General features: G+C 35.2%; 1 protein-coding gene across 1 annotated transcript; it reads right to left on the bottom strand.

The window, feature by feature from the left end:
- Positions 1-12,850: 12,850 nt before the first annotated feature.
- LOC103959328 (putative beta-D-xylosidase) lies at positions 12,851-17,871 on the bottom strand. The gene is made up of 7 exons (XM_048584514.1): positions 17,365-17,871; positions 15,300-15,581; positions 14,917-15,086; positions 14,703-14,800; positions 14,253-14,603; positions 13,726-14,139; positions 12,851-13,641 (listed from the first exon to the last, which is right to left on the bottom strand). The coding sequence occupies exons 1-7, from the start codon at positions 17,770-17,772 to the stop codon at positions 13,040-13,042; spliced, it is 2,325 nt and encodes a 774-aa protein (XP_048440471.1). The 5' UTR covers positions 17,773-17,871; the 3' UTR covers positions 12,851-13,039.
- Between the last annotated feature and the right edge of the window lie 1,888 nt (positions 17,872-19,759).

Raw genomic sequence — 19,759 nt, forward strand, 5'->3', positions numbered from 1 at the left:
TTGATTTGAGAAATGCATATCTCAATTTTTTTTTTCTTGACACTCTGTCGAATGATTCTAATTATGCACAATTAAGTGATTCTCATAATGTATCAATGATGTCATGTAAATAATTCTATGCAGGAAAAAGAAATAAAAAGAAAGTATGTTCAAACCAAGCCTAATATAAAAGTTTGATTTATATCGTAAATAGATAAAAGAATGGGAACTAAATCTCCCTAATAAACCGTATAAGATAGCGTAGCTGAGGCTGAGGTTAATCGAATGTGAGCAAATTCTCAAATTCTATTGGACTAGGAGGAGAGCCATCGGGTGGTCCATTCAAAAACAAACAGTACATTTGTACATGTGCAATTTATCCACTTTACGTACCGACAACCACTGCAATTTTTGTTGGTTGTTTTCTTGTATGGATTTGACATGCCATTGTTGCAGTCTTGCATAGATGACATAAGAAAGGGAGTAGCGTCTAGGAGAACTGGCAGTTTCTAACACAACATGATGACACGATACGAAAATAACAGATTTTGGATTAACATGATAACTAATCGGATCATTATCAGATGACCTGTTAATAACGAATTCTTAACAAGTATACACGCGGGTAACAAGTGGGTAATCATTTTCGACTCGTTAAGAAAAATTCATTATAATTTTAAAGTTTAAATACTAAGAAAGTTATTATAAAATACAATAGCCATATTGTATATATTAATATATTTTATATTAAATATATATTTTTGTATTATTATTCTATATAAGTTTAAAAAATTAAGTTTTATTCATTTATTTATTTTTATTATGAGAGTTTCTTATTATCATTAATAGGATAAATTTTACTTAACATGTTATCCAGAATTAAAATCAACTAGTATAGTATTATTATAGGCAATAAGACATCCCTATAAGTGAAAAATGTGAAAGAATATATAAACACTCGTGATTCAACATTCCTCCATGAGTAGACAATGGTTACCCTTACATTATAGTTTAAATTTTTAAAACCCTCCAAACCGTCATGAATAGTGTTTTTAATTTGAGTGTAAAAGTAATAAAATTAATAATAATTATTGTTGTCACATCTCGACCCGGGGTCCACCATATTCCGGGCCTGCTCCATCGCTATAGCACGATATTGTCCGCTTTGGGTCCCGACCACGCCCTTACGGTTTTGTTTCTGGGAATTCACGTGAGAACTTCCCAGTGAGTCACCCATCCTGGGATTGCTCTTGTGCAAACTCGCTTAACTTCGGAGTTCCGATGAAGTCCAAAGCTAGTGAGCTCCCAAAATGTCTCGTGCTAAATGGAGGTGGGCATGTGTCACGCCCTGAGCCCCGAAATATTTATTTTCGGGAAATAGTTCCAATGATAGGCCCAAATCAATTTTCCTGTTTGATTTATTTCCAAATTGTAACTAGAATTTATATATACAAAACATAAGATTTCCTTTTATAATAAAATTCTAAACTCCTTACTTAGTTCAATTTCTCAAGCAAAGCTTTGTCTTGTTTATTGAATCTCACATATTGTATGGATGCATCTAACGTCTTGTTAGACTGCCTACGTACGCTAAACAGGGATCAAGCCATTTGTAGTTCACAATTCCAAAAATTAAAACCAAAACCAAATATATTCATTTAATCCAACATATACCACAATCGTATAAATATTCAAACCACAGCAGTTAGGTCTCAAAAGCATAATTAGAATAATGAAATTCGTATAAAAACACAATGTAGGCTCCTTGGCTTTGCGCCGCCGCCCCAACTCGCCGAAAAATTCAACTATTTCTATAAATTACAGAAATGAAGATCTCAAAGAGTAGAGCAAACTTTATACTTGAGGTCAAGTCCAATTTGGCTTGGAAAGGCTCCAATTTGGCCCAACCTCGTCGAAAACCCTATACATGTGTGACCTCGAATCATCACCTTTGGTGCTCCGCTGCCCCTACAATTGTTTGGGCTTTGTTCTAGGCCTCCAGGGAAGTCTAGTAATGGTGGTAATTGGAGGGAAACATTTCACAATTGGTGGAATTCAGACAAGGGTGGCCACAACACCCACTGGTGTTTCGTCCCCAAACCACATCCAAAACCCTTATGTTTTTAGTAGAATTGAGAGAGGGGAGGTAGGGTAAGTGTTTCCAAGTAATAGGTGGTGGCAATTTCGCCGTGGAACACCATGAAGGAAGTTGGTATTTCTCGCCTAGTCGGGTCGGGAAAACACCTGCACCCTCTTCCCCTTTCTCTCTCTCCTTTCCCTCTTTTTTTTTCTGATTGGCCCGTGACTCTCCCTTTCTCTCTTTCCTTTTCCATCACAACCACACACGTGACTTCTCAGATCCTTGCTCCAGCAAATATGGAGCCTTCTAGAAATTGATTAAATGACCATTTTATCCCTAACTTCAATCTTTAATAACTTTTTCGTTATAACTCTGTTTTACAAACGGTTGGCGCCCACGCATTTGTGAGATCGACCTTAATTCAAAAATATAAATTGTGACCTCGAATGGTCTACGAATTTTAAATAATTAACTTCCAAACCTCAACTTTGTAACCAGTTTAATTTAAAACTGATCTCAAATAAATTAATATAATTTCTTGAAAATTAATATAAAATTTCAATAATACAATTACGTGAATTATAATAATTTCCCAATTCTATCTTCATAACCGTAAATCAATTTATTTTCGATTTTCTCCACATATTCATAATTATATTATCTAATTCATATCTTTAAATTTTTCAAGGTGTTACATTCACCCCCTGTTAAAATAAATCTCGTTCTCAAGATTTCAACCGTCAAGTTACGAGAAGGAACTAACACTACTTCCACCATTTCTTTTATAGTGAAATAAACTTATAACATCCGTCTCCAATTTTATTCAAGTTACAAAAATAAGTGAAACATTAAATTATAATTGTGATTATTACTCACATTCTCATATTCCCAAACACATTCATTGGCAAAATACATATCAAAAATCCTAACCACACCCATTGGCAAAATAAATATCCACATTAACCCAAAATTTTTCATGGCCTTCATTGGCTATACACAGCTGTTACCCCAATCCTTCTAAATTTTTAGCTACCATCATTGACGATACCAACATCAGAAAATACTCGATATTGGTAGCATAATTATTCTAAATTTATAGCCATAACTATTCTCGGCTAATTAAATATCAAAATTCTAAATCATCCATTAGTAACCTAGTAAAATCTCAAAATTTCAAGCCAAAGCTTTATAATTGGCAAACCAAACATCAAAAATTTCAACCAAATTCATTGGAAATTTCCAATCACACTCACTGGTTAATGGAAAGAAGATTTAAACCAAATTCGCAACACCACTAATATAAATTCTCATTCTACAGTTCCTTCCATTTCTGCGATTAACTAAATTGCCCATAGTAAAAATTTAAAGCCTTTTAAATCTTTCTTTCGATCGTTTTTTTTTTCTCAAAGTACAGCCACAAATATAATAAATAAGTGACTCGCACCTTCAGAATACCATTCACATTTCATCAATTAAAAGAGAAAATTTAAATAGGTTACATTATGTTGGCCAAACATACTAAACTTTATTTATCACATAGCCACGAGGATAAGTGCTCGTTATTAAATTGGTTCGCAATATCCAATTCAACAATGACAATTCATAACTGTGGTAACCAAACCCATCGAGATTATAATTATAGACTTCCCCATCAAGTCTAGCTGTGATCGTCAGTGGCTAAGTAAATATCACAGTGTCAAACCAAACAACTAAAATTGATAAATCAATTAGCAAGGTTCCAACCAAAATCTTTGGAATTCCAACCATAATTACTTGCCACTAAAATAAAGATCCGCAATTTTCGTTACCATGGAATGAAATCAAAATCTCATTCCTTGATTTCCTTCGTTTCGGCAATTTACTCAATTTCTCGAGGCAAAATTTTAAAAACCTTATCTTTTCTTTTCTTTCTTTTCTCTCATATTGGTAAGAAAATAAAAAGAAGTAAATGAACATAAGGCTTATGGGTTTCCATACACCCAAATTTGTCATGAAACCACATAACACACCCAAGTTTGTCATGACATCACCTAACACACTTTCGCATGTCAAGAGACAACAAATTGTGCAAAAAATGAAGCATCAATGAATCTCTTTTAAACTACTGGTGGTCCAATTGTTTTGTCTCACATTGACAAATCGAATGTCAAATTCTGAGTCATGACTATCGTGGCTAACAAAATATCAGAATTTCACACCATAATTCATTAATGGCAACCCAAACCAATCGAAATTACAATTATAAACTTTTCTCGCCAATTCTTGTCATTAAACGAAAAAAACTCAACTGAGAAATCATTTATATTAAACGAACTCAAAATTTCATTTCATAGTTTCATTCATGTCTACCCACCACTCTAATTATAGTAGACAACCATAACCACAGTTTAAAATTTCATTCCCATTCGGTAAATCACCATATCTTCCATAAATATTTAAAATTTCCAATCATAATTATCGTTGGTCATAAGATTTTTCAAAATTCTATCCACACTTAACATTGACAGAACAATGATTTCACCATCATTTTCTTTTATTTCAATCAGTGACTAATAGGCTGGAAAAGATTGTATTATACTTGGCCAATACACATCACACTTCCTTTTTCTTTTCTTCTTCTTCTTTCTTTTTTTTTTTTTTTTCATATCTACTGGCCTTTTCCGCCCAATTTCACATTCACGGGCCTCTTTTTTTTTTTTTTTTTCGCCCCATTTCACATTCACGGGCTTTTTTTTTTTTTTTTTTGCCCCATTTCACATTCACGGGCCTTTCTCGCCTAATCTCACATATCCACCCTTATATCCACGGGCCTTTTAGCCCAATTCAATTTCTCAAGTGCCAGGTATAATACAAATTCTCCATCTACTTATCACCACCTCACAATCGCCTTAACATTCAACATTTTCATAATGCATAGCCTAATATCGATTCAACTCAAGATTAATCCAAAACTTTAATCAAATGCTCATCTTCAAAACTATAACATGAATACAATATTTTAAAATTTTCCTACTCCCATTCAATTCAATTCAAAGCATCATAATTCACAATATATGCATTTCACATAATTTCCGTCATACTCATAGAACTTATGAAATCATGCAATGTCAATACAAGTCATAATTCACACCCACAATTCAATAATATCTCATACTACATAACATAATGTCAATCCAATTCATTTCACTTCATGATAATTCTCAACACATATATATTTCACATAACTTTCTCATTACTCAAAAAACTTAGAAATAATGCATTATAACCGCAAATCACAATTCCTATTAACGAAACCTTCATATTTACCAAGGAAATTGCACCACAAACATAATACAATTTATATATGCATTTTACATATAAAACATGAATGCCACTTTATTCCTAAAACTATGAATTAATGCAACCACAACGATGTCATAATTCACACCAACAAGACTCAAGAATAGTGCATCTCGTAGAATATGATCATTTGCTCTGATACCATTTTGTCACGCCCCGGGCCCCGAAATATTTATTTTTGGGAAATAGTTCCAATGATAGGTCCAAATCAATTTTCCTGTTTGATTTATTTCCAAATTGTAACTAGAATTTATATATACAAAACATAAGATTTCCTTTTATAATAAAATTCTAAACTCCTTACTTAGTTCAATTTATCAAGCAAAGCTTTGTCTCGTTTATTGAATCTCACTTATTGTATGGCTGCATCTAACTTCTTGTTAGACTGCCTACGTACTCTAAACAGGGATCAAGCCATTCGTAGTTCACAATTCCAAAAATTAAAACCAAAACCAAATATATTCATTTAATCCAACATATACCACAATCGTATTAATATTCAAACCACAACAGTTAGGTCTCAAAAGCATAATTAGAATAATGAAATTCATATAAAAACACAATGTCGGCTTCCTGGCCGTGCGCCGCCGCACCCGCGCCGCGGGTGGTGGTCAGCTGCCCCGGCTCGCCGGAAAATTCAACTATTTCTAAAAATTACAGAAATGAAGATCTCAAAGAGTAGAGAAAACTTTATACCTGAGGCCAAGTCCAATTTGGCCTGGAAAGGCTCCAATTTGGCCCAAACCCGCCGGAAACCCTACACATGTGTGACCTCGAATCATCACTTTCGGTGCTCCGCCGCCCCTACAGTTGTTTGGGCTTTGTTCTAGGCTTCCAGGGGAGTCTAGTAATGGTGGTAATTGGAGGGAAACATTTCACAATTGGTGGATTTCGGACAAGGGTGGCCATAACACCCACTGGTGTTTCGTCCCCAAGCCACCTCCAAAACCCTTATGTTTTTTGGTAGAATTGAGAGAGGGGAGGTAGGGTAATTGTTTCCAAGTAATGGGTGGTGGCAATTTCGCCGTGAAACACCACGAAGGACGTCGGTCCTTCTCGCCAGGTTGGGTCGAGAAAACACTCGCACCCTTTTCCCCCTTCTTTCTCTCATTTCCCTCCTTTTTTTTTCTTCTTCTGATTGGTCCGTGACTCTCCCTTTCTCTCCTTCCCTTTCCATCATAGCCACACACGTGGCTTCTCAGATCCTTGCTCCAGCAAATCTGGAGCCTTCCAGAAATTGATTAAAGGACCATTTTATCCCTAACTTCAATCGTTAATAACTTCTTCGTTATAACTCCATTTCACGAACGGTTTGCGCCCACACGTTCGTGAGATCGAACTCAATTCAAAAATATAAATTGTGACCTCAAAGGGTCTACGAATTTTAAATAATTAACTTCCAAACCTCAACTTTGTAACCAGTTTAATTTAAAACTGATCTCAAATAAATTAATATAATTTCTTTAAAATTAATATAAAATCTTAATAATACAATTACGTGAATTATAATAATTTCCCAATTCTATCTTTATAACCGTAAATCGATTTATTTTCGATTTTCTCCACATATTCGTAATTATATTATCTAATTCATATCTTTAAATTTTTCAGGGTGTTACAACATGTACATATTTTACAATCACTCGTAGTGACAAGCTTTACAACTTTCGTGAACGGGTCAACTTCGAAATCCGACATTATAATCCATAAACCTTAAATTTGTATTTAACCGTCGATTATCATTTAGGCTTTATTCTTTATATTGAATTTCATTTTTAAAATTTTGCTTTTTGAAAACATGATCTTCTGGGGGATGTAGGAAGAGGAATGGTTCGGATCTTTGATATCACGTCCCGATATTCACGGTTAATTGAAATATGAGTTGATGTTATATAGTTTGTAGAGACTTTATAAACACCAAGCAATATTTTCACTAACAGTAAAACTCTGAACATAATGTCAACGATCCGAACGTTCATCTTCCTGTATCCTCTAATAGATCATGTTTTCAAAAAATAAAATCTGAAAAAAAAAAAAAAAAAACAAAAAAAACAAAATTTGGTGAGAAAAATGAAGCATAAATGTAAACAACAATCGACGATTAAATTTTGATCTATGATTTATATAATTATAGTGGCACAATTCAAAGTTAAGCCCTTCACGAAAGTTGTAAAACTTGTCATTACGAGCGTTTATACATTTTTTTATATTTTTCACACTTCTACATTAATTTAAAAACTATTAAAGACTTTACTTAAACAATAGCCATAGGATAGATGAGAAGAGAGTGCTAATGTAGAAAGCCTTACTGAAAATATTATCAATATAACTCTTGAAGACAATATATCAAGCCAAAGTTCCAATACCGTTTCCTATGGTGATTGATGAAAATTGAAGAGTTTGATTGTAAGAAAATGTGCAAGGTTCCAAACCTTGAAACATAACTCCCTTAATTTTGCAAATCTTTTGAACATTTGATATTTTGTAATGTTCTAATGTTTTTTTTTTATTATGCTCTTATTTTGGGTATGTAAATATGTAATACTTGAAAGACAAATGTGTTTTTATGTTTTGAATATGATAATATGGTATGTATATACTTATTTAGTATTATGTTGTTCATTTGATTATTTATTGGTTTAAAATATATTTTCCTTTACGGGTAACGGGTCGGGTCATATTACATGTTAATATTATCGGATCGATTTTGGGTCGGGTCATTTTACCCGTTTATTTTAACGGATGTTACACGACACGACGCGTTAAGATATCATGTATGACATGAACACGGAAAACACGACACGAATGCCAGGTCTAGCGTCTAATAGGAGAAAAACATGGGAGAATTTTATTTAGTTTTGTTTTTTTAAATGAAAAATCAGAAATAAAATCAATATATAAGAATAAGAATAATACTTGCACATTCATACAGAATGCACATATCTCACGAATTACATATTTATTGTATAAATCAACGATATGAGTTTCAAGTATCTCACTTGTCATAAACCATTTAATTTATACAAAATAAACTCCAAGAATTTAAAACAAAATAGTTATTTTATCAACAAGATAATTTTTTTTTAATCAAATAGGCCCTTAAAAAATGAAATACATGAGAGCATGTTGAGGAGAGGGGAGGTTAGGCCTTAATGCGGCTATGCCATGTGTACAAGGTTCGGCTTTTATGTAAAAAAGTTTTTTGAGATTGGCATAATTGATAGAAGTGGTCTTTGAGTTTTTTTACTATAAATCATTTTGATCCTTTTATGAAACATCTATCATTAGTTTCGTTCAGTTGTCACGTGATCACCTTTCTAAGGGTTTTTTTTTTTTCTTTCTTTTCTTTTCTCAAACCAATCCCTCCACTTAACAATTATATTGATAGATTTCCACTGAAGGACCAAAATGGTTTACGACGGAAAAACTCAGGAACTACTTCTATGAATTTTCATTATTAGGGATCAAAATGAGGAGTTATGTTAATATTAATGACCAATCTCAATGACCATTTTGGCTAAAAATCTTGCAAGTTTATGAGTGAAACAAATGATAGTAAGCAAGCAAATCAAACAACTAACAAAAACATGGAGATTTATATTAGTTCAGCTTTGTTGCCTGCGAAACAACATTTCCAATGGTTAAGATAGGGTGAAAATAACTCTATATTTTTCCATAGAATTACTGAAGACCAGCTTCCTATTTTTCTAGTGTAATCATATTTCAATCTTAGAAGACGTCTTAAATTCAAAGCAACTCGATCTCCTCCCTAATTAAAAAGAATTTACTCGGCTAAGAAGAAGGAATAAGTTGTTAGGGTCTAACAATAATTTTGGGAAATGAATTAGTGATAATTAAGAGTTGAAGAACTATTGACTCCTAAATAAACCTAGTTGCACAAACTTGCCATTACCAAACAAGAAAAAAATTGAGAGAATGAGAAAGTAAAGCACCAATAAAACTAACTTCAAACTAAACGATTGTGAATTTACTGTGGAAACATCGCAAAACTTGGTGGACTGGGAAAACAAATGAGAGATATTGAGTACCAGTAAAACTAACCAAAAGCTAAACAATTGTGAATTAAGGGGGAAAACATCGAAAAACTTGGGATGGTTCAGGCCGCGTCCATGGTACGATTTGCTTTGATGGGAGTTGATATGCGATAATGCATTGCGAGCCATCAATGTGAGGATATTTGCTGGGTAATAAGCGTTGGACCAATATTATAAAATATGAGAAATATAAAAGAATTTGATAATAATCATAAAGAAAATTGCAACATCAATTATGTATGAGATTAATATAAACAACTATAGAGAAAGTAAGAAAAACTGACAAACTTGGAGATTGAGGCTTGGATAAATTCAATGTCCAAAAGACAGAATTTCGTCTCTACTCTTATGCTTGTAGTTCGGTAGGCGTCTATCTTCCCAGAATTCAACAATCTATAATCCAAAATCGAAGCACTTCAATCTTCAAACTCTAGCAAACTTTATATACTCTAAAGATATGGCTCAGAATTGACTGACAATGAACAAAAGGCATTGGAGAAAACTCTACTCTTTTTCATTAGACGGGTGGGAGACTCAAGCCACCCCTTTTGAAACATTGTGACTGTTGCCTAAAATTCAAACAAATAGATGGAACTCATGAATTTGAATTCAACTCTGACACTTGACTCTTATTTTTCATTCACACACAAATTACATATTATAAATTAATATTATAATGTATAATTTCCAACAATAAGTTGTGTGTTACTTTTGTATTAAAGTTTTATTTTAAGTCTTGTTTGTAATAACTTCATATACTCAATGTGTATTGTCTGGCCTCGTGGTCATAGGCACTGTGTGATTAATTTAGTGGTTCACCGTAATACTGGAGGTGAGCTAGTTGGGTTATGTTGGGTGTTAAAACACATTGCAGCGGCTGAGTATTTTGAAAAGCCTTCGTCACCCTCCCCAGCATTTTTTTTCCTGAAAATTAATCAAGTTAATTGTGGAGGCCTAGTAGGGATATCAATTAGCGAGATGAAAATCAAATTTGTTTTCACCAGCTGGTGGATTTTCAGCTTGTTTCTTTAACGGATTCTCTTCTTTTGGCACTAAAAGCATTAGAAATTAAAAAGATAATCAACCAAACAACTTCAATTTCTTAAAAGGATGAAAAAAAAAGGATAATGTGTACCTACTTTTGAGTATAACTACAAACTAACCTTGCATTGTTGGTATCTATCAAGCAACTATTTCCTTCTTGAAGGAGCCCTGGTACGCTAAAAATGCGTACTCATGCTCAATGACGGTATGACCATTTAAGCCATTCAAAAAGTTATTGAGGGTTAGCCGAATAGTGAGAATGAATAGAATAATTTGTTATACGTAGACGTAAGTTTAGTGCAGCATTCGAAACGCTCCAAATTCTAGAACAAAATAAAATAAAATAAAGTATGAACAATTTTTTATTAAAAACCTTGCGGCTCATCAATCAATATATTATAGGTAAATTACAAAAAATTACCTCAATTATTGGGTCATTAACAGTTTCATACCTCGTCTTTAAAAAGTTTCAATGTCATACCGTATCTTTCGAATTTGTTGCAATGTCATACCTTCCGTCAGTTGACTGTCAATTCCTTTATTAAACGCTGACGTGGCATGAGACATGGTCCGTTTTTTATTAAAAAATTATTAAAACATAAAAAAAATATTAATTAAATATTAACTAAACATTAAAAAATTTAAATTTAAAAAACAAAAAAAAAAAAACAAAAAAAAAAAAAACCAAAACCAGAGCCCAACCCGCAACCCATCATCCACCTCCTCCGTGCACCCATCTTTCCCATCTTCCTGCCCCCTCCATCCGAGCCCAACCCGCAACCCAAAAAAAAAAAAAAAAAAAGGCACATTCTTCTTCTTCTTCTTCTTCTAGGTTTGCAGGTTGGTTAGGGGAGAAGGGGGTTGGGTTTTTTTTTTGGGGGGGGGGGGGGGGGAAGGTGTGGAGGGGGAACGAACTAGGTTTTTTTTTTTGCAGGTTGGGTTTTTTTTGGTGTGGAGGGGGAACGAAATAGTGAGAATGAATAGAATAATTTGTTATACGTAGACGTAAGTTTAGTGCAACATTCGAAACGCTCCAAATTCTAGAACAAAATAAAATAAAATAAAGTATGAACAATTTTTTATTAAAAACCTTGCGGCTCATCAATCAATATATTATAAGTAAATTACAAAAAAATTACCTCAATTATTGGATCATTAACAGTTTCATACCTCTTCTTTAAAAAGTTTCAATGTCATACCGTATCTTTTGAATTTGTTGCAATGTCATACCTTCCGTCAGTTGACTGTCAATTCCTCTGTTAAATGCTGACGTGGCATGAGACATGGTCTGTTTTTTATTAAAAAATTATTAAAACATAAAAAAAATATTAATTAAATATTAACTGAACATTAAAAAATTTTAATTTTAATTTAAAAAACAATAAAACAAAAAAAAAAAACCCAACCCCCTGCAACCCAAAAGAAGAAGAAAAAAAAAAAACCAAAACCAGAGCCCAACCCGCAACCCATCCTCCACCTCCTCCGTGCACCCATCTTTCCCATCTTCCTACCCCCTCCACCCGAGCCCAGCCCGCAACCCAAAAAAAAAAAAAAAACCCATATTCTTCTTCTTCTTCTTCTTCTAGGTTTGCAGGTTGGGTGGGGGAGAAAGGGGTTGGGTTTTTTTTTTTGTTGGGGGGGGGTGGTTGTGTGTGGAGGGGGAACGAACTAGGTTTTTTTTTTTTCTTCTTCTTCTTCCTGGGTTGCAAGAAGTTAGGGACGAACTGGGTTTTTTTTTATTTTTCTTCTTCTTCTTTTTCTTTCTGGGTTGCAGGGGGTTGGGTTTTAGGGGGGGGGGAGACGATGAATTGGGTTTGGTTTGGGTTTTTTTTTCTTCTTCTTCTTCTTCTTCTTCCTCCTCCTTCTTTCTGGGTTGCAGGGGGTTGGGTTTGTGGGTGCCGGGGAGGGGGGGAATGAAATGGGTTTGGCTTGGGTTTTTTTTTTTTTTTTCCTTCTTCTTCTTCCTCATTCTTCTTCTTTTTGGGTTGTAGTGGATTGGATTTGTTTTGGGAGGGGGGGGACATGGGTTTGGTTTGGGTTTTTCTTTTTCTTCTTCTTCTTCTTCTTCTTCCTCCTTCTCCTTCTCCTTCTCCTTCTCCTTCTTCTTCTTCTTCTTCTTCTTCTTTTTCTTCCTCCTTCTCCTTTTTCTTCTTCTGGGTTGCAGGGGTTTTTTTTATAGTTTTAATAATATTTTATTAGTTTTTAATAGAAAGTGTGCCACGTCACATGTCATGTCAGCATTTAACAGAGAAATTGACAGACAACTGACGGAAGGTATGATATTGCAACAAATTCGAAAGATACGGTATGACATTGAAACTGACGAGGTATGAAATTGTTAATGACCCAATAGTTGAGGTAGTTTTTTGTAATTTACCCATATATTATCTTTGGATCGTCTTTCCTTTTAGTTTTACAGTAGAACTTTCGTTTTTCTTTCCCATTCTTTGACTTCGAAAAGGAATAGGACTAATTACTAATTGATTACGAATCCCATATAATATTTTTTGGGTGTGACTATCAATTTTTTGATAGCTCCTAATTAAAACTTAATCTCTCCTAAATTTGCTTCAATAGAAACATAATGCTTCAGGTCACCAATTTCCAGTTTGTGTTGGCCCAATGGGATTCTCCGGATCCCCAATTTGTCAACAATGCTGAGGTGCTTGCACACGTGGACGCCAACCCTAACCCGTCTCTCCGATCCGGCCACGATATGGACCTTGTGAAATCCAACCAGCTGCTTGTTGGGGGCCCATTTTCCTGCCGGCTGGGTCGCGAACACTAGAAGAGTGTGGGTCCCATCCATGGTTCCAGTGTTTTTGATGTCAATGTGGAAATCGAGTGAGAGTGAGTCGCAGTTTGTGTGGCTGACTCGGACGCCGTGGTTGCTTAGCATGGTTGTGTTTTTGGCAGCGACGAGGCTGGTCAGTGGGACCGAGACCAGTGTAGGCCCCTGGGCTAAGGAGTGGGAGAATCTGGTGTAGCTTAGGCCCATCCCAAATGGGAACACAACTGGGCCCTTGTAAAATCTATAGGTCCTACCAGGATACCCTCTTGCTGGGTCTGCTCTCATAGCCATGTCTGTCATTGGCAGGTTGGCCACATAATTTTGAGGGTACCATGTCATAGGGAGCTTTCCACCTAAAGAAACAAAACATAATTAATAAGTATCACATGACAGCGTAACGGTCATAAACATAAGTTTCTCATTAGTTCAAGTATTACTTGGGTTTGTAGTGCCGAATAGAACATCAGCAATGGCGGTTCCTCCAGCCTGGCCTGGATACCCAACCCAAATAATCGCTCCAATGCGAGGGTCATTCTTTGCGAACGTCACATCAATAGGGCCGCCTGACATTATGACCAGAATGGTTGGCCCCCTAGAAGCCCTGGCCACCCTAGACACCAGCTCTTGTTGGTGTCCAGGCAAGAGAAGGCCAGTCCGGTCTCTGAACTCTGCTTCAATTGATTGGTCAAGGCCTATTACTAAAACGGTTGCATCAGCTTGTCTAGCTGCAACCTCAGCAGCACCAATTAGTTGATTTCCATTGCAATGAACATCTGTGCACCCAGCTTGGTGTATGGTCCTTGTGTACCTCGCTATTCCTTGTAGTGGTGTAGTGTAACCACATGCAATACCTATATACAATTACAAAAAATATCCAATGGATTAAATTTTAAATCTTTGCTAAGAAAATTGGACTAGAGCGACAAAATATGTATGCACAATTTTACATTTTTAGTAGACTTACCAGCATAATTTCCAATCATTGTTTCTGTAACATCAGAATTGGGCCCGATTACTGCCACAGTACGGTGGCGTATGGTTGAGAGGGGTAGCGAATTCCCACGGTTTTCAAGCAGAACAATGCCTTGTCTGGCAGCTTCAAGGGCTAGCTCATTGCTGGATGGTTTGCACACATCTGCTAGGCCCAGGTTTCCATATCGTTGAGTTGACGGTTCACCATCAAACATTCCCAATCTCATCTGGACCGTGATTGTGTTAGCCAACGCATAGTTAATGTCAATCTCGTTTACCTGGCCAGTCCTTATGGCCGCCTCTGTGTGGATGCCAAGGAATGGCCCACAATCCAAATCCAAACCTGCTTATTACAAAATTGGGCTTAGATTTTCTTAACTTCCTCTTTTGAGACGCATTAGATAACATTAAACTCATATAAAATGGTTAAATCGCTAATGACCTGCTTTAATTGCGTATGCAGCTGCTGCTTCTGGTGTTTTGGTGTAATGTTGGTTATCATAATAAACACCAACTGAATCACAATCCGAGACGATATACCTATTTTGGACACATAAACCAAATGCTTAATCAGTAATTAATTAGAGGCTACAAATATAAATTAAGAAAATTATACATAAGCAATTCAAGTGATAATTCAAATCAATGGGACTCACCCATTGAGTTTCCATTGACCACGGATTGTGCCTTTGAGGAGATCAGGGTCAGCACAAGTAGGCTTTCCGTTGACCTGGTTGTAGGAGCACATAACACTAGCAACATTCCCATCCACCACACAGGCTTTGAAGGGCACGTTATATGTGTCTTCCAAGTCCTGCTTGCTAACCTGAACATTTCACACGAAATATTATTTACCTCTGCATATACAAAAAAGCTTTTTTCTCTGACAGTCTAATATGTTACGAGGTCAGATTGTCAATTCAAGAATCGAAACATTATTAGGTCTACATTGACAATTTGACAACATAACACGTTACGCATGCAAATATACTTGAACATACATAATGATAACTAGCTAGTTAGGTTAAGGTTTTGTTACCCTAGCGTTGAAGTGGAAGCGATCGACACCGTTCCAGTTATCGAGATCATAGGCAGTGTAATGTTTGCAGCATGCAGCAACCTTAAGGCGATTCCCAGCACCATCACCTTGGAGGCCCTTGACATACCTAGCACCATACTTGGCAGCCAAGACAGGGTCTTCCCCAGGAGTCTCTTGCCCCCTTCCCCACCTCGGGTCACGAAATATGTTCACATTTGGGCTCCAAAATGTTAGTCCAGCCGCGCCCCCGTTGTACATTGCCCTTGCTTCATCAGACACAACCTGTCCAATAAAATAAAATAAAAATTATATGACTGCATAATAATTTCCCTTCACTTTTTTTTAATAAAAGAAAGTGAGTAGGTTTTCAATTATGGAAATATTGATTGATAAATGAACTCTATTAATTTATTTTCTGTTTTGCCATTAGAAAAAGAAAATTGCTATTCACACACCTATTTTTATCTCTCACACACCTTTATTAATTTTTGACAATTGATCTTTTTCAATTCATTTGATTTGACAGTCGAAAATTGAGATAAAGTGTGAAAAGTTAATATTGTGGTGCAGATAACATTACCTTATAAGAAAATGGTCCAATATTTCGCACATGTAATAATGGGTGTATGCTTATACCATAATCCAAGGTAACAATTTTAGAAGCTCAGATGGGTCCCCAAAGGGGATGGCGAGAGTAAATTCACCAAATTAGTGATGACACCGTGTCAATTTGAACTCATCAATACTTTGCACCCATCTGTATCTCTTTTCTGTTTTTCTATACCAGCGACATTCTAGATTGAATTTATTATAATGATAGAGAGAGATATTTGAACCTAGCTGCAGATGGGAGATCACCACTAACTTTAATAAACTCAGGTCTGTCTAGTGTTTAAAATATTTACGAAATTGTCGATATTTATATCGAAATATTCCGAAAAATCAATAATCGATATGGACGGGAGGGGGTGTGAAACGCAAACTTCACCCTATATCGACGAGATATAGGAAAATCAATGAATATCGATGATATTTCCTGATTCACTACAAAAAATTTAGTAGAACCCATTGCAGATTTCAAACTTTTGAATTTTTGTTTTTGAGAAATTTTTCTCTAATTTCAACTAAATTTGAATGAGTTGATATCCCACCCCATTGCAAATTTCCATAATTTATGTTGAAGATCTATTCATCGATTCTATCTAACTATCGATATTTTCATAAATTTGTATATTAATATTTCCACATGTATTGATACTTTAAACATTGGGTCTGCCCCATCGACGGCTACTAATTAAATTAGTATAACATGGCTAATGCGACTCGTAATTAAAAATTAAGTGTGACAATAGTATAAACTATATTTAATGGAAGCATATTGTAATGGGCATCTTATATATATAATTCAACTATATACGTGATAAGTCTGTGTGGACAGTGGAGAATTTCAGACATGGCTTAGAAAAGAAAAATAAACAAGAGCAACAACCACAATAATTAGATACTGAAAATATCGTTTTTGTTGTTTGTTCATGTAATCATCATGGTTTTTAAGGCTAAATCTAGCTTTGCTAGTCGTTTTTCGTTATCAATGGCCGCCAATATTATCAAAATCATAAAGGAATGTTGAATTTAGGTAGCTCACGGAATTTCCAATGCATGTAACACTATGTTACATGTATCCATTCAAATTGCACCTCTCTCTCCTTTCACTTAAAATGTTAATTATTTAAAATAAAATTACAAAATATTTCGTTCACAGAAAGTTATCATATTATATTTGTCAAATAATTAATCAAAATCAGATGTTAGTGAATCGTTTGTATCCGATTATATAATGTTCGGTAGCATAACATGTCAAATATGTATCACTTTACACGATTACTAGTTTACATTATTAATTTAGTATTAAAACAGATATATGATATATATGACAATTTTGATCACATGATTGATGGAAAATATATTTAAAAAAACAAAGAACTTGGCCTCCTCTTATATTTTCTATTCTAAATTTCGTACCGATGAGAAAAATAAACAAAAGAAAAAGAAGAAGAATCCTCACCCGTCCGATTTCCTCCCAGAGCGACTCATTGAAGGAAGCAGCTGTGGTGATGACTTGAGGGAAGCTAGTAGCCCCAAGAAAGGTACCGAACTTGGTTCCAGGCCCCACGTTGGACACACCATGAAGCGCCTCAGACCACCACTCGTACCCCTGAATGCCAAGCCTAGGCACAGCAATGGCATTGTTCACCAACAGCCCGATCTTCTCCTGCAATGTCAGCCGTCCGATCAAGTCCTGAACCCTAACGTGGATTGGCACCCTCACCCTGCAGAACTTCAACGTTCTGGTTATCGGGTTTCGAGGGTCGCAGGCGAAGGGTGGACGAGCATGCACAACTGCCATGCTGCAGAGGGAAGAAAATAAGAACAGAAGAGAAAGAAGTGAGAGTTTGGCAATATTGTATGCCATATTTTAAAAAACTGGAATATTGTGTATTTTTCTCCCTTTTTCTTGTGATATTTTGAATTTGTATTTGTTGTGAGAGAAAGGTTTGGTGTGTGTGTATTTATAGGGAGGGTTTTAAGAAGGTTGCGTTTGGAGGATGGTTTATGATGATGCGATGAGAAGTATGAGGGAGGAGATGTTTTTCATGATTGAGTTTCCACGTAGACGATCAGATTATAGACTTTGAAGCCAACCAAAACAGAAAAAAAGGAGAGAGAGAAAGATAGTGATCGACCAAAAAAAAAAAGAAGAGAGAGAGAGAGAGAGAGAGAGCAAGCGGAGGGATGAGTCTGTCAGTGATTCAGTGCAACACGCAGTTGCACAGGATGGAGACTTAGGGTAAGGAGGTATAGTTAAAAAAGTGTACCTGAGAACCATGAAGCAAAATGGGAAAAGGAGGAGACATAAAATAATTCAAGAATATTTACCAAAAATATTTAAGACATAAAATCTACTTTCCTTTTCTTTAATTTGTCACTATAGTTAATTTGAGAAAAGAACAAACTAAATATTTAACAGGGAATGTGGAGAATGGTTATGCAATTTTTCAACAGAACCAGATAAATCCCAGATTTGTTGCCAAATTGAAGGACACATGGTCTTTATAATCTTGGTTTAGTTATTTGACTCTGTATAATTTAACAACACAGAAACAAATAAGAAAAATTTATATACCAGTGTGATTTTTAGATTTTTCTGGGGAAAATAATTAGGAGAAATGATTAAAAAGGACAAAGAATTTGTGTCTTGGAAGCTTTTCTGTCTTAACAATGCAGTGTTTAGCCCTTTTAAGTTATAATTATTTCACAAAAAGGAATAGGAGCAGAAATTTTTTATTTGATCTCGTGACTTTTGCTTGCGCAGACTGCACGGGCCGTGCCTATGCTATTTCGAGTTTCTACCAGCGATGAAACAAAACCATTTGTCTCTTCTTCTTTCGTTCTTTATTTTGTTCTTGTGAGTTTGTATTGTAATGGCTTGGTATGCTTCGACTTAACCCAACAGCAACATTATACGTATGTATATGCAAGTTATATATAGGGAGTGGTAGTTTAGTACCATACACTAACTTAAAATACTCGATGTACACACCGACATGAAAACAGTGTACACAACGTACTATAGATTGTTAACCCGTCCAAACTACTTCTTTCTTTATATATTTGTCCATTGAACTATACTATAGTCAAAATGCACAGAATCGTTGGGAATATCTGAATGTTAATGCATGTTGAACTCAAAATGCATTAACGTCAGGGGATTTTCCACACCCAATATAAACAAACGGTAGCAAATTTTTGTTTGTCTGCATGCTTTGTTAACCATATCCAATATTTAAATAGATAGACAACATTTGTGTATAATCACTAACTAGGATGTAATATGTGACAGGTAAACTGAAAATTATTCTGTGGGTTTGAGAATTTACCATAAGAGATAGGGCCACAAATAAAAAGAGGGTGAGATTATTAATACGCTTGTCAGTTTTTTTGTTACAACTTAATTAGAACCTTATACCTTTCAGTAGTCAATTGCTTTCTTAATTAATTTACCTTTCAGTAGTCAATTGCTTTCTTAATTAATTTCTTTCTTCAATCTCTGTCTGTAAGTCTTCAGTCGTTAGTTAGCCTAGCCTTAGTGTTGAGGTAATTAAACAGGAAATAGGTTGGCATGAGTTAGGTCAAGGTTTAATTCTTTCAATTCCCTTTCAATATAAACAAAGAAATATATATACATACGCATCTATATATGGAGCTTATAGCTATAATACATGAGGACTTCGCCGTTATCAATTTCTTCTAGAGTAGTGATTCTCATATTCTTATTCTTTTCTTATATATGCGCTCGGTTTTGTTTTCCTCATCAAGTTTACTTATGTGAAATGAGAGGAGTATCGTTTACGTAGAAAATGACCTAAATGATCAACTATTCCCCTAATCGTCAACATAGT

This window comes from the organism of the source record quoted next, unplaced genomic scaffold (genome assembly GCF_019419815.1).
Source record: "Pyrus x bretschneideri cultivar Hongxiangsu unplaced genomic scaffold, Pyrus_bretschneideri_v1 Contig21, whole genome shotgun sequence".
NCBI lineage: Eukaryota > Viridiplantae > Streptophyta > Magnoliopsida > Rosales > Rosaceae > Pyrus > Pyrus x bretschneideri.